Source organism: Arachis ipaensis, chromosome B8, assembly GCF_059453495.1.
Source record: "Arachis ipaensis isolate K30076 ecotype BB chromosome B8, ASM5945349v1, whole genome shotgun sequence".
Taxonomy (NCBI): domain Eukaryota; kingdom Viridiplantae; phylum Streptophyta; class Magnoliopsida; order Fabales; family Fabaceae; genus Arachis; species Arachis ipaensis.
In genome coordinates this window covers 1,846,214-1,861,768 of record NC_142443.1, presented here as the reverse complement: position 1 = coordinate 1,861,768, position 15,555 = coordinate 1,846,214, and the positions used below count along the sequence as shown (strand labels likewise).

The following is a 15,555-nucleotide window of genomic DNA, read 5'->3' as shown; positions in this document are numbered from 1 at the left end:
AGGGAGGGCCTCCATCACTTTCTTGCTTCCTCTCCCAACCCATACATTATGCACATTGCTATGGAATCAATAAATCTCTCTCTTTCAATAATTTGTGTGTCTTTACTCTTTACCATCATAATCGATCCTCATCCTGTCATCCACAAAGGAATTTAGTTGTTTTTATGTGAAATTTATAGTTAAAAATAATTAGATAATAATTTAGTCAAATTTATTAAATTATTTAATAATTTTTAAATATCAATTTTTTATAAAAGTAACTTATGCGAGTTTCTATCAATAATGTATCATGTGTGATGAGTGCTTAGAGTTTTTCATCGCAAATCGTGTCGCATAGTGATGATGTGATTTCCGAATTCTACACTACTTTGGTGGTACAAATACAATGGTCCGTTCAATGTAATTTTAGTACCTATTTTTTCATCATCAAAGGGTTTATCAACACCATCATATTGAATATATAATCGTGGTTTTTTTTAATCAACCAAAAAAATAAAAGGAAAAAAAACGTGTACTTGCAAAAAGCAACAAATAGCTACTCAATTATTTTTTAGTGAGAGAATGTCTTAAAAAATATTTGTTGAGTTATTACACTTTATATATTATGTATTTTTTATGTATTCTCACTAAAAAATAATTACAATAGTAAGCCTATTATTGATAAAGAAATAATCTAGGTAACATAGGTAGATAATGAAAATATTAAACAATGTGAACAATGGATATATCGAATGTTCACTTTACTAGGTGTGCAGATAGTTATTCTAATATTAAGATTTATATGGATAATTTGAATATGTAATGTATTTTAATTTAATTGGTGGTTGTTCATGTTATTCAAGAAAGTTATTAGTTATCTAGCATTACCCAATAATTTGGTAAGGCTATTAAACAAGGAATTTTGGGGAGTTGGAAAAAAACCCTAGCAGAGAAAGAGTACGTACTCCGTACTCAAAGAGAATGAGAGAAGGAGAAAGCGGGGACGAGCGGTTGAGGGTGAAACACGGTGAGGAAGATGGCCATGCCATCGGAAGAGATAAGGGGGAGAGCGTGGGTGGGTGTGCATCCGGTGTTAAGGAGGGTTCTTCTCGAGAGGGGTTAGGAAAGCCAACCAAGGTCTCTTTTAGAGATAAAGTTATTGGTGCAGAAAAGTCTAAGGCCTTTGCATTAGTAGGGTCTTTATCTGGGGATGGTATCGCGACGGTGACAGGTAAGCAGGGTGATTCTCGTCCACCAAGTGTCAGTTTTACCAAGGAGGCAAAGAGCTGTCTAGCTGAACCTTATAAGGAAGCCATCGTGATCAAGGTGCTGGATAAGTATTATGGCTACACGGCTCTCATGCATAAGCTCCGGATAGTATGGCGCATCAAAGGAGGGTTTGATTTGTTGGATGTGGGATTTGGATATTTTTTGGTTAAATTTGATATTGCTGGGGATCGTGAGAAAGTCATTCTTGGTGGCCCGTGGTTGATAGACGGTCACTATGTTGCAGTAAAGCCATGGGATGTGGATTTTAGGCCATGCGAAAAATCCTTTGGATCAACGCTGGTATGGATTCGAGTCTCGGGACTTCCAATTTGGTGCTACCAGGAACAAGCAATGCTGCGAATTGCTTCTGCAATTGGGATTCCGGTGAAAGTAGATTTGGCTACTAAGCTTGCAGAAAGAGGAAAATATGCCCGAGCTTGTGTTCAAATTAATCTTGAGTTGCCTGTAATTAAACATATTATAGTGGAGGGTGTGACTTATGAAGTGGAGTACGAGAGTTTACAGTTGATTTGTGCTACTTGTGCACGGTATGGGCATGATAAATCGTTGTGCATGGAGAAGGAGTCCTTGGAAGGAAACATAAATTCCTTTGGTGATGGAAAAAATAATGAAGCCCCAACACTAGTGCCACACAACAATCATGAGATTCAAAAAGAGGCTGAATCAGAAGCTCGTGATTTGGGTGAGAAATTAGGAGTTGTTAAAGGGAAGGATGTGGTTACGGAATCATTGGCTCCTCACGTGCCTGATGGTCTTGTTAATGAGGCATGCATGGATGATGGAGAGGGCTGGCAACAAGTGCTGCGTAAGAAAAAATTTACAATGGGCCAGTCATCAGGTTTGAAGGACCAAGATGGAAAGCAGCACAAGTTTGGTTCGAGAAGGGTTCCAAGGCCCAATTTGCATGGTGATGGAGGCAAATCAACTGGCATTAGGATGGGGAAGCAAGAAAAACATGAAATTGCGCCATCTCCATCGCGCAGAACTCCTGCACGTCGTGGAATTTCTCTACGGAAGCGTCCTCGGCCTTCCTCCTTGCAGAACTCGCCAGTTGATAAAAATGGTGGCACAACGGAGGAAACCTTAGTAGATGGAAGCATGGCAAATGCAGTGTCAGGGGGTCCAAAGGTGGCAATTATTGAGGATCAGAGTGTGCCAGTACCGCAGGACAAACCACCTATTGAGGTTGGTGATTCTGTTTAGAGTTTATGTTCTTATTTATTATGTCCCTATTATTTATGGATAGTTTAAATATGATTGTTTGGAATATTAGGGGTGCTTCTAATAAGTTAGCCCGGGTGCATTGTAAGGAACTTGTTAGGAAATTTAGACCTGTTTTCTTTATTGTGGTTGAAACTCACTCCCCTTTTCAGCATTTAAAATTATTTTGGGAAAGGTTGGGGTATCACTCTGTTGGTATAGTAGAGGCAGAGGGGCATAAGGGAGGTATTTGGTTTCTATCCTCTATGAAGGGTGTTTGTTGTAAGTTCATTGATGCTTTTGATCAGGGTGTTACTGTTGAGGTTCACTTTGATAATTTAATTTGGAGGTGTAGTGGTATTTATGGCAGTCCTCAATTTAATAAAAGGGTTCTCCTTTGGGATTATCTTGTTGCACAATCCATGGTTTTTCAAGGACCTTGGATTGTTCTTGGTGATTTTAATGAAGTCAAATTTTCTCATGAATCTAAGGGCTGTCAATTTTCTCATCAAAGAGCAGACATGTTTGCTACTTCATTAGGGGATAGTGGTTTGTTTGATCTGAAGACTATCGGGAGGCAGTTTTCTTGGTACAGGAGGGTGAAAAATTATGTTGACGTGGCAAAAAAGCTTGATCGAGTATGTATAAATAGTAGTTGGTTATCTATCTTTCCAGAGGCTTATGCAGAAGTTTTAAATAGGCTTCAGTCTGATCATTGCCCTATTCTGGTGCGTTGTAAAGGTCGTCCTCAGCCTAAAGGGAATCGACCTTTCCGATTTGTTGCTGCTTGGGCTACTCATCCTGGGTATAAAGATATTGTGAACCAGTCATGGTGGTCTGGTAATAGAGGAATTCATGGCAAGCTTTCAGAAGTACAGAAGAATTCACTAGAGTTTAACTCGAAAGTATTTGGTAACATTTTTGTTAAGAAATGTGAATTAGAGCAGCAGATTAATTATTTACAAAAGCGTTTGGAAGTGGTGGATAGTATTTATTTGCGTCAGAAAGAGCAACAGTTGCTTGATGATTATAATAATACTCTAGTGCAAGAAGAGCTCCTATGGTTCCAAAAGTCCAGAGAGCAGTGGGTAAGGTTCGGGGATAGGAATACAAGATTCTTTCATATTCAAACTCTTGCGCGAAGGAAGCATAATAAGATTCATGGCCTTTTTCTCAAGGATGGAGTGTGGGAAACTGATCCAGAGGTTCTGAGTCAAGAAGCAGAGTCTTTCTATAAAAGCTTATTCTGTCATTTGGATGATGTTGATTTGGGTTGCCTTGGTGATGTGCCTCTTCCTTCTCTGAATGAGGAAGCTTGCAATAATCTTACGGCACCAGTTACTATGGAGGAAGTTAAAACAGCTGTTTTTCACATGAACTCTTTTAAAGCTCCAGGTCCGGATGGGTTTCAAGCTTTCTTCTTCAAAGAATATTGGGAGATCATTGGTTTTGATGTTTGGAAGATGGTTAAGCAGGCATTCTCCGGTGTTACTCTTGATCCGAGAATGTTGGAGACTTTACTGGTTCTCATTCCAAAGGTTGAATCACCGGTATCTATGAAAGATTTCAGGCCGATTAGTCTCTGCAATGTAGTTTACAAGATCATCACGAAGGTCCTTGTTAATAGGCTTCGTCCTCATCTTGCGGAGATTGTTGGCCCGCTTCAAGGAGGATTTATTCCGGGACGAGGAACTCCTGACAACATCATTATTGCTCAAGAAGTCCTCCACTTTATGAAGAAGACTAAATCAAAGAAAGGCACACTGGCCTTTAAGATTGATCTGGAGAAAGCTTATGATAGAGTTGACTGGAGGTTTTTAGCTCATACCCTTAAGAGCTTTGGTTTTCCTATTCCTACACTTAATTTGATTATGAATTGTGTCACTGCTTCTTCCTTATCTATTCTTTGGAATGGGAGTCGTCTGAATGGCTTTACTCCTAGCCGAGGTCTTAGACAAGGAGACCCTATGTCACCCTATCTTTTTGTGTTGTGTATGGAGCGACTGGCATGCTTTATTAGTCATCAGGTTGATTTGGGCTTGTGGGAGCCGGTTGCTATTTCTAGAGGGGGACCAAGAATATCCCATTTAATGTTTGCGGATGACTTGCTTCTATTCTGTAAAGCTACAAAGAGACAAGTGCAAAATGTGATGTTGGTTTTAGAGAGTTTTTGCAAAGCATCTGGGATGAAGATTAATGTGGAGAAGTCTAAAGCGCTTTGCTCCAAGAATGTCTCTGCAAGAAGGAAAGAGGTTTTCACTGGGGTATCCTCTATCAGATTTGTCCAGGATTTGGGCAAGTATCTTGGAGTTACCCTTAGCCATTCTAGGGTGACTCGTTCAGCTTTCAATGGTGTCCTGGATAAGATTCGGAGTAGGCTAGCAAGCTGGAAAGGGAGTTTACTCAATCGGGCTGGTAGACTCTGCTTGGTTAATTCTGTTGCCGCTGCTATTCCCACGTACCAGATGCAGGTCTCTATTTTTCCCAAAGGAATCATTAGTAAATTGGAGTCTATGATGAGGAATTTTCTTTGGAAAGGACAAGTTGATGGAAGAGGATTGAATCTTGTTAGTTGGAAGGTACTGGTTACTCCAAAAAAATATGGAGGTTTGGGGATTAGAGATCCTTATTGTGTAAATATTGCTCTTCTTGGGAAGCTAGTTTGGACTTTTTTCCAGCAGCCAAACAAGCTATGGGTCCAATTATTGGATGCCAAATACCGATCATCTCTATATGACTGTTTTAGTTATCCTAAGAACAAGGACTCTCCCATTTGGAGGTGTCTTTGCAAGGCTTGGAAAGTGTTGAAGGATGGGTTTGCTTGGTGTATTGGAGATTTGAACCAGAATTTTTGGTTTTCTAGCTGGAGGAGAAAAGGACGGTTATCTAATGAGATGGATTATGTCCACATTTCTGATTCGAATCTCCGGATACAGGATATTTGGTCGGTTGGTAGGTGGCATTTGGATACTCTTTATTCTCCTTTATCTCAAAATCTGAAAGATAATATTCTCTCTTACAATCCAGATGAACAAGCAGGTCCGGAAGTGGGTTGGTATTGGAGTGGGTCTGCTGCCAAAGTCTATGACTCACGCAATGGTTACTTGTGGTTGTGTAAGCAGCTGTTTGGTTGGGAGGAGAGGGAGAATTGGCTTTGGCTTTGGCGTCAGCTTGTTCCGGAAAAGCATAAATTTTTGGCTTGGTTGTGTCTTAAGGAGGCTCTTCCTACTGCAAGTTTTCGCTTTAGAAGAGGGATGTCGTCATCGGATATGTGTCCAAGATGTCTTTCTAGCCAGGAATCGGTTATACATTGTATTCGGGATTGTCCAAAAGCTCAGCTTGTCTGGCAAAGGTTGGATATTCCTTGTCATCCTTTGGATTTGAAGAACTGGTTCTTGTATCATAGCAGAGAGCACCCGTTCAAGTTCTTTTCGGGACTTTGGTGGATATGGCGAGCAAGGAATAACGACATCTTTAATCCCCATGAAACTTGGCCTCCGGAAAAAGTCATTTGTCTGGCATTAACTTCAGAAAAGGAGCTTAGAAATATTTTTGAATTACAACGTATGTCCCTTCCCTCTACTCTAAATGGTTTTTGGAATCCCCCATCCATTGGTACTTTTAAGATTAATTGTGATGCTAGTTATTTTGGTTCGGGTGATAGTGTTGGTTTTGCTTGTGTTATTAGAGATTGTAATGGGAGCTGGCAAAGGGGGTGTTTGGGAATGATTGAGAGTAATAGTATTCTTCAAGGAGAATTGTTTGCTATTTGGAGAGGATATCTCTTAGCTTGGGATGTGGGTCAACGAGATGTTATTTGTGAGACAGATTGTGTGGAAGCATTTAATCTTGTTACTCAAGATGGTTTTGGGTTTATTGATCCACTGGTGCTCAAAATAAGAGATATCATGCATTGGAATTGGCGTGTTGACTTTCGTTTGATTATGAGAGATGCAAACACGGTGGCAGATACTATGGCAAAGATGGCGATGAAGTTACAACTTTCGCATGTGGAGCTTCTTTCACCTTGGGAGGAGTTTAAGAGTAGTCTTAAACGGGACTGTCCCTCTATTTAAGCAGTTCCTTGTTTTATTTTTTTTGTTTTTCTTTGTTTAATTTATTTCAGTCACCAAAAAAAAACAAGGAATTTTGGAAAACAACGTAGTGTTTAGCAATATGTTATTAACTAATTTAAACAATTTTTTCTGGTTTCAACTTACAAGTTACAACTAATGAAGAACTTTGCTATTAAAATGATTTGTGATTCTTTTCTTCTTTTTTTTCCTGCTCTATTGGGCTTGCAATATTGACACAAACTATACACGATTTCGATGGATCCAATGGTTCACCTCATCCATGATCTGACACGTTAGATTGGATCATTGATTGGGTGATCTGTCCTTAACGCTTGTTTGGAATCAAAAGAAATGTTTGATTATTTAGTTTAATACTTTAATCACTAGCTAATTCCAGTCTAATTGAAGAAAAAAAAGTAATTACTCACGCTAGTGTATCAATAGATGACAAATAAAAGTAATAAAATTAGAATTAGTTGAGATAACAAATTACTTATAACTTCAAGATTTTAGATCTAAATCTTGAAAATAATAAAAAAATATCTTTTATAAATTATACATAATAAAAAATATTTTATAAAAGAAAGTCGTACACTAACTTTTTTTATATCCCAATTATATATGATATAAAAATATAAATAAAAATGTCTTTATAAAAATGATAAAATTATTAATTATTTAATATATTTAATTAAATTATTTTATATAATACATATTAACATCTAAACTATTAATTAGTAGTAGTAATTAGTGTAGAGTCCGTGGAAAATGCTAAACCAATTCATGAGTTAATATAAGTCACATTTACATCATAATGACACACACTATTTTTTTATAATTTTATGACAAACTATATTAACATATGATAAAAAAATGGTTCGGCAGTCTTATATGTATGTCTGAACTTCCAGCTTTGTACTATATTTGAGAATAGCATTTCAATTGATCCATTTTGATCACGTTTTCTGATTTTCAGATGGCACATGGAGGTACAAACTTTGAATTTTATAGTGGAGCAAATACTGGTTCTGCTGAGGCTGATTACCAGCCTGACCTAACTTCATATGATTATGTGAGCAATCTTTTGACCCATCTGTTGCACCTCACCTTACATTTGTTGCAGACTGAATTGATTAACTTCATATAATTTTATGACAAACTAGTAAGATACTCGCGCGCACATACGCACGTTAGAATGACGTAAATATAAATAATTGTTGGTTATTTTATCTAGTGTAAAAAAGAAACGACCATCTTTATTACTTTTAAAGTATTTGTAAAATTTAAAGTAAATTGTAATTATTTCAATTAAAAAAAAAAGGAAGACATGAAGAATATTAGATTATTCTAGTGTTGTTTGTAGATGTAGTGATAATATGAATAATACCATTGTGATTTCAATTCACTCTAGTATTAGGATTCTTTTTTATACTTAAGTAGGAAAAAGTAATGCAAATTTGATTTCTAGTAAGAATATAATTTTCATGATTCAATTTAAATCAAATCACACAAAAAGTGGTCTAATTTTCAATTGTATTATCATGAGTTCTGATATTACCAAAATTATCCTCACTAAAGAGTTAGTGGTAATAGTTAAAGGACAAAATAATTATTTTAAACACACTCTACATGTTCTATTTCAATTATATTCTTTTGGCTCCTAATCAAAGAATTCTCTCCGTAATTAATTTAATTCTCTCAAACATTTTATTAAACTCTAACTTATTAAAAACCTCCAAACACTCTCAAAATTAACTCCATTCATTCAACATTGTTGTTTAACATACTCTTCCTTGTAGTCACTTGGTAAGTTAGAAACAAAAGAACATAATTCATGGAATATAAAATTATACACAAACTAAACAAAAAACATCCCTAATGCCATATCTTCCAAGTGATGTATCCATTCTAATTACACCAATAATGGACGCACTAATTGCTGCAGAGAACTTCTCTATAATCAAGTCATCATCAAGAATAGAGCATCAACGTGTATTCCTAAAAATACAAAAATTAAATGTAAGAAGAAGAAACAAAAAGAAAGAACAAACTTGCAATATTTACCTAAGGCTCATTGGAAGCATCATGTGGACTTTAATATGCGTGTTTTTTGGCCTCCAATGTTCTCTAGATAAAAAAAGCACATATCTTAAGAAGCCATTAGATTTATGAACTAAGGATCATCCTCTGCATCTAATAACTAAACCATGAAACCAACAAAAAAATATTTTTTTTATGAAATTTGTAATTTGCTTTAGCCACTTAAATAATGTTTCCAGAGCCCGTAACTCAAAATCATAACACAGTGAACGTGTAGGGAGCATTTTCATCAAACGTGTTGTGTGAGATGAGGTTTGTGACCAATTAAGTCTCAACCTGATAAAGTTGGGTCATTAATCACATATTAGTCATTCGACACTAATAAAAACAACAATAAATAAACAAACTGATATTTGAGAAGTTTCAAAAATGTAAAAAAACTTGAATGCGGCCATGAGAATTGAAAATTGCATCAGTTACAATGGTAATTAGCAATGTTCAATTTAGATGGGATGGTATGGGACTTTATGTGAATAACATAATTTAACTATTTTAAATTATATATCACCTCACTTACCTTATTATCAGTCTAGACATATGATATATGTAAGTAACTTAAAGTAAAATTACAATTCTCTTTTATGTATAAAAAAATATTATAAAAGAATAGATGCACCAAAGACAAAGCTGCATCAAAATTTTCTATTTTGATATTGTGACAACTCAGTTCTTACTTAAAATAGAATGAATTGTAAAATAGAAGTTTTGATTATTAATTACACTTGGAGTTATGATTGAAGGGAAAAAAATGTCTTGATATATCTCTCATATCTTCAGTCAACACACGTTAGAATTTCACAAATGAACTACTATAAGTAAGAAATTAGATGAAATCAGTAACTTTGATGCACACAATCAGAAACAGAAAGAATCATTAGGGGCAGATGTGGCATAATAAACACGAATTTAAAAAAGGAATAATGATTTTTTTAATCGTGTATATGAAATTCAAAATGAAATGAAATAAATACCTGGGTATCATAGCCAAAAAACATGCCACCAATTCAAGCAATCACACTATCAAAGAGACAGAATAATTAAAGTACTTACCTAATGATGCATAAATGTAAATTCAATAGATTATGCCTCTTAAATAGAAAATATATATATCAAATGAAATCTAAAAAATAGCAAAGATCTTGAAATTACTTTAAGATCAGACTCTTGTATTTCAAAATATTGCATGAATTCTTTCCAGTAAGAACAGAAAATGCAGCAAGAATTTTTGATTTGACAAATGAACCAATCAAAGATGCACCTAATAGGAAAAAAAGGTTAAAAATAATTAATGTCATCATCTTAACTTCAACTAATGAAAAATAAACAATGAAACAAAATAGTAACCACATTGTGGTATTTCAAGTTCTTTGAGTTCATCAATTGTTGCAATAACGTCATCAGTTACAAATTATTCTTCCATATTTACTGTTGCTTTTTCTTAATTTAAATGAATTAGATGCTTGATAAAAAATTATCAGTATTATCTCTTTTTATCTAGCATTTTTATTCTCTATTTTCACTCATTTTCTGTTATGTATTTTATTGTAAGATAAAAAAATTAGTATTTTCTAATATTTTTGAAGAGGTAATGACCAATTCGGTACCCGAAAGATTCAAACGCTGACATTTTGGTACCCAACTATTGATATTGACAAAAAGGTACCTGAATGATTTAAAATTTTGCCAAGCGTGTCCAAGAGCTTGCCGGAATATATCTCCGGTGAGTACGATGCTTACGTGGTGGCCCGTTTTTGCTGACAAGGTTAGTGTTATATTAGATGGAATTTCTAATTTTAATTATTTTTATCCTACTTGGAAAATAAACTAAACCTAATTTGAACATTAGTTTTGCCCCAAATTAATTTTTCCCTAAAACCCAATTTTGCTCTCCTCGCTCTCTCGTAGAGCACGATCCCAATCTGGAAGATGCAAGCAGCTAGGGCTCGTGGAAAAGGTGGAATCGTGAGAAAGCACTCATCCATAGCCTTCGACGTTGATGGTGGTTCTGGAGTTGGTAGTAAAATCTATGATGGGTGTTGCTTTTGTCCCCTTCCGGTGGTTCCGTTGAAGTCGAAGACAAGTAGCAACCCTGATAGATGGTTTCTACGTTGCCCTCTGTGGAAGGTAAGGTTAAAATGTTGATGTTACGTGAGGAAATGATGCATTCTTCCTGGGTTTATTTTCTCCACTTTTCAGATTTACTTTCCGATCTTCTCTTATTCATGAAATTTTTGTGCCATGCTAGAACACACAAAGATGTTGTGGGTATTTTCAATGGTTGGATGAAATTGAAGAGCAATGTGTGGAAGGAGAAGTTTCTTCGGAGAATAGCAACATGGTGGGCATAGCAGACCCAAAAAAGAAAAGCAGAATCAACCAGGAGGGTAGTGATGGACGGGAAAGGGATAGGATGATGATGGTACTTCCTGTGGTTAATGACATGAAGGAGAAACTGAAGAGGGTTGAGTTCTTGTTGATTGTTATCTGTGTATTGCTTGGGTTAAATCTGTATTTGAGTCTGCTGTGTATGGCTAAGTATGGTCAAATTTAAGATTTTAGGGATGAAATTTTGTTTATTTGTAATGTTCTCCTAATTGTAATTGAGATGAATTAATGGATGCACTCTTATTTGTCTTCTATGACTGAGTTATTGCTTTTGAATTGTGAGCAAGCCATATATAAGATAGGTTAGCCATTGATGAAAAAATGGCATAAACAGAAGCTGTATAAAAACACCTGTCTCATAGCATGAAAACATAATCCATAAGTATCCAGAGTAACATACCTCAGACCCAAAATAACAAAAGTTTTGCCCCAAAAAACCTATCATGGCATAATGACAGTAATGTTGATAACAAGTAATACTAAATCAGGTCCAACATGGAACTAAAAACTAAACATGCCATAATGGCATTTAGTTGCATAGTATCTACATCAAGTCCAACATGGAACTAAAAACAAAATGAAAACCCAAGAAAGAAAGCTATCACTTCTTGATGCTTGCTGAAGGCTTTTTCTTCTTCAAGGATGGGGTGGACATGAAGCCTGTGAACCTGCTCTGTGTGGCTGGGTTTGCTGCTGCCATGGTTTCCCTAGTCACAGTTGGTGGCCTAGAGGATGCTGAATATTGGGCTTGCAGAGTGGGCCTACCCAAAGGACCTTGTGACATTGACCCAGGCCCAGTACTTGGTCCTGCAGCATTGGTTGGTGTGGCTGGGATCTGACAATTAGACCCAGCATCATGGCTGGCAACCCTAGTTTGAGGTGCTGTTGAGGTTGGGGGTCTTCCTCTTCGAATGGTCCTGCCTCTGCCTCTTGTTGGTGGTATTGGTGGTGTTGGCTCTATTGGCCTTGCTGCCACTGGAGGTGCTGGTCCTGAGCTGGTTGCTGGTGTAGTGGCTGCATTAGGGGGTGCAGCAGTTGTTGTGGTAGACAAATCAGCCTCAGTGTTCTGTATGAGTTGGGTGATTAGTTTAGGGTGGGGCTTTCTCAGTTCCAGGTGCAACATTTTGAAAAGAACAAGGTCTGAATTAAAATACAAAAGTTTACCTCATCAGGTTGACTCTGTGGGTGGTTTTGAGTGAGGTTTTCCTCATCTGCAACATGTGCAGCATGTGCAGCCTCCATGGTCTCCTCCCAGTTAGCTTCTTGCTCTCTAGCTTCATCCTCATCAATTCCTTCTTCTTGAGCTGCTGCTCCATTTGATCTCTCAGGGCAAGTCCTACTATTATGTCCAACCTTGCAGCCAGGCAATAAATAAATTAAATCAGTATCCAAACAGTTTATGTATGATTGAATAATATTATGTAAGTAGATAGTAGATAATAAACTTGTTTCACTTACTCTCTTGCAGGTTTGACATGTTATCTGGCCATATCTTCTCTTGGCATGGTATTGGCTCCCAGAGTCTTGCTCGCTGCTGTCCTTTTTCCTTTTCTTGGAAGGTCTGCCAATAGGCCTCTTGTATGGAGGAGGCAGACAAGGCAACCCTTCATGGTGCTCTCAATACTCTTGGCTTGGTATGCTGTTAATGTGAAACTGGTAAGTCCTGTTGTATGCCTCGATGGTGAGCTTGTGATGGACATAGTCTTCAGGCTTCTCATTCTTCCTCTGGATTGCTGCAATACCATGACAGCATGGTAGTCCAGTCAGCTGCCATTTTCTGCAGGAACATGTCCTCTCTCTTGTGTTCACCCTGACTCTATGTTGCCACTTTCTGACTTCAAATTCGTTATGTTCATCATCACCACACCACTGTGCCTCCCACTAGTTAGCTTGTTTTTTTTCCTTCTCTAATCTACTCACTTGTATAGGGGCTATAAGTCCAGTGTAAGCCATCAGTGCGTCCTTGTGAGTTGCCATCGTCTTCATGATATAGAATCTGAGCTCCTCAAGCATTGTCAGTATGATTTTCCCCCGCAGACCCACAATGGTTGAATTAAACGATTCACAGTTGTTGCTAGTCAAGCTATCAACCTTTGGCCATTCAGAAAACTTGCTTCTTGACCATTGTTCTTGCTCAAATTTATCCAAATACTCCCATGCCTATTTATTGATCCTTTTTACATTAGCCATTGCATCCTTGAATTCTTGATCAGTAGTTGCTTTTGCACATTGCCAGAATGCTCCCTTAAGCTCCTTATCCTTCCATCGTTTGTTCATATTTCTCCACATATGCATACAACAAAATCTGTGCTTTACACCTGGCATCACATCCTGTAATGCTGGTATCAATCCCTGCATTCATGGGTAAATTCAGCAGTTAATATTAATACAGTTAAGTTACTCAAGTAGGAATATAAGAACTATAATGATTGGATACACTGCATATTACCTTTTGCTGGTCGAACATGAACACCCAGCCATTCTCATTATAGTCCCCTATGTCAGTATGTAACTCCTCGAGAAAGAATCTCCAATTTTCCTGAGTTTCTGCATCGACAACACCATATGCAATTGGAAATAGCTGGTTATTAGCGTCCTGACCTACTGCTGTTAGTAACTGCCCTCCAAAGTACCCTTTCAGAAACGTCCCATCTAACACTATGAAGGGTCTGCACCCTGCTTTAAATCCTTGCTTGCAAGCAGCCAAACATACATACAAGTTCCTAAATCTAGGCAACCCTTCCTGCTGTGGAGTTGTCCCCATGTTGGCTCTTGACCCAGGATTAGCCTTGATGATCTCATTCAGATAGTCTCTAAGTCTCAGGTATTGATCCTTTTCCGTTCCTTCAATAACATCTTTGGCCTTATCCATAGCCCTGTACATCATCCTCTCATTAACTGAGATGTCATACTCCACCTTAAACCACTCCTGTGCCTCCCTTTGTAACATGTTAGGATGGATTCTGAGTTTAGGCACAAGTTCTTCAGCAACCGAGGCACAACTCACTGACTTACTCTTGTTGTTTCTCGGACAAGTATGCTCATCCACAAATGTTTTAATCTGAAACGAGGCTGGATAGTTGGTCCTAGAACAGTAACACAACCAAGGGCAGTCGGGGTCATAGCAAATCACTCTGCACATCTTCTTCTCATTCCTAAGATAGAAAACCTGTCTCCCAATCTGTATGTTATACTTTTGAACCGCTGCTTTAAAGTGTTCCATGGTCTCAAACTCCATGTTCAACTCCAGAGTAATTTTCCCAAAGGGTGTGTTCGGGTTATGTTGAGGAAAAACAGGTTCATCTTCATCATCAGATCCAGGAGGGCTATACAGTTCATCAGATTCGTATTGGTACATCTCAGGTCCCATCTCTCCATCTGCTCTGTTTGGGTTAGGCACCTCTACCCTTGGTGCTTCATCATCTTTTCCAGGTACAATTCTCTGCCCAGATGGTTGAGGCCTAGGATGATTTCTCCTTGAATTTGTCCTATCCTTTCTTTGTGTTTCTGTATTTGTTAATACATCAGGTGATACTTATCAGCCATCATGCAATATTTATCAAAAAATGCTGTAACAAAACAGAAATAATATGTTTACCTGCTGCATTTTCTGTAGCTGTTTCCTCTGCCCTCAAGTCATCCACCACTGGTTCTTCAAGGTTAACACCTTCATTGGCAACATGTGCATCATAATCATTGGATTCATAAAACCAATACTTATCCAAAAATGATATAACAAAAAAGAAATAATATTTTTACCTCCTGCATTCTGAGTAGCTGCTTCCTCTGCCCTCATCTCATCCACCAATGGTTCTTCATTGTTAGCACCTTCATTGGCAACATGTGCATCATCATCATTCCTCTCATATGTTTGTTCATTTACTGTTTCAGCTTCTAGAGGATCACCCTCAGGCTGTTCAGATTCAGCAGCTCTCCTTTCTTGTGATAAACCACTGGGTGGTGGTCTTGGATGCCTCTTTCTCACCCTCTTAACAACTTTTTCTGGAGCTGCAGGTTGCTTAGTCTCTTTATCCCCATTCCCGTGATTCACATCTTCATTCATAACACCACCCTCTCCGGCCTCCGACTCGTTAACATCAACACCCTTCTCAGTCACAACTTCATTCAAAGTCTTCTTCACAACAACTGTTAAAGCCTTACTCAACTGATTAACCTCGCCAGTTTTCTCACTCACAACTTCAGTTTCCCTCTCATCACCGGGTGGATTGACCTCAACCACACTCTCACTGCTACCAGAAGACACCACATCGTCATTAATGATTTCAGGGTTGGCATCAATAGGGTGATCAAAGTAGAGATGGACAGTGTTGTCGTTTTTAATTGCACTCTCACACATCCTCATCACTTCAGCATCTGTCCTTAGTACTCTAAGACCCTGACCTAATTCGAAACCAGGTTCTAGCCAATACGCCTCATTATATCCAGGGTAACCCAGGTCTAAAAACAACCCCTCAACAAAAAATAAATTACATGTCTCCACATTCACCCTGTGTATCTCAGTGAC

At 37.6% G+C, this 15,555-nt stretch overlaps 3 protein-coding genes and 1 pseudogene across 3 annotated transcripts; 2 read left to right on the top strand and 2 right to left on the bottom strand.

The window, feature by feature from the left end:
• The first annotated feature begins 937 nt into the window (after positions 1 to 937).
• Positions 938 to 6,545, top strand: LOC148546982 (uncharacterized). Its single transcript, XM_088497315.1, has 5 exons — positions 938 to 2,454; positions 2,778 to 4,282; positions 4,490 to 5,417; positions 5,497 to 5,583; positions 5,685 to 6,545. Exons 1-5 carry the CDS (start codon positions 961 to 963, stop codon positions 6,543 to 6,545), a joined length of 4,875 nt encoding a protein of 1,624 aa, XP_088353441.1. The 5' UTR covers positions 938 to 960.
• Positions 6,546 to 10,337: 3,792 nt separating this feature from the next.
• Positions 10,338 to 11,196, top strand: LOC148546981 (uncharacterized). Its single transcript, XM_088496246.1, has 3 exons — positions 10,338 to 10,407; positions 10,551 to 10,769; positions 10,891 to 11,196. The coding sequence occupies exons 1-3, from the start codon at positions 10,375 to 10,377 to the stop codon at positions 11,194 to 11,196; spliced, it is 558 nt and encodes a 185-aa protein (XP_088352372.1). The 5' UTR covers positions 10,338 to 10,374.
• Positions 11,197 to 12,372: 1,176 nt separating this feature from the next.
• LOC148546980 (uncharacterized) lies at positions 12,373 to 13,355 on the bottom strand (annotated as a pseudogene).
• Positions 13,356 to 13,431: 76 nt separating this feature from the next.
• On the bottom strand, positions 13,432 to 14,400 carry LOC148546979 (uncharacterized). Its single transcript, XM_088496847.1, has one exon. It carries the CDS (start codon positions 14,398 to 14,400, stop codon positions 13,432 to 13,434), a length of 969 nt encoding a protein of 322 aa, XP_088352973.1.
• Positions 14,401 to 15,555: the final 1,155 nt, after the last annotated feature.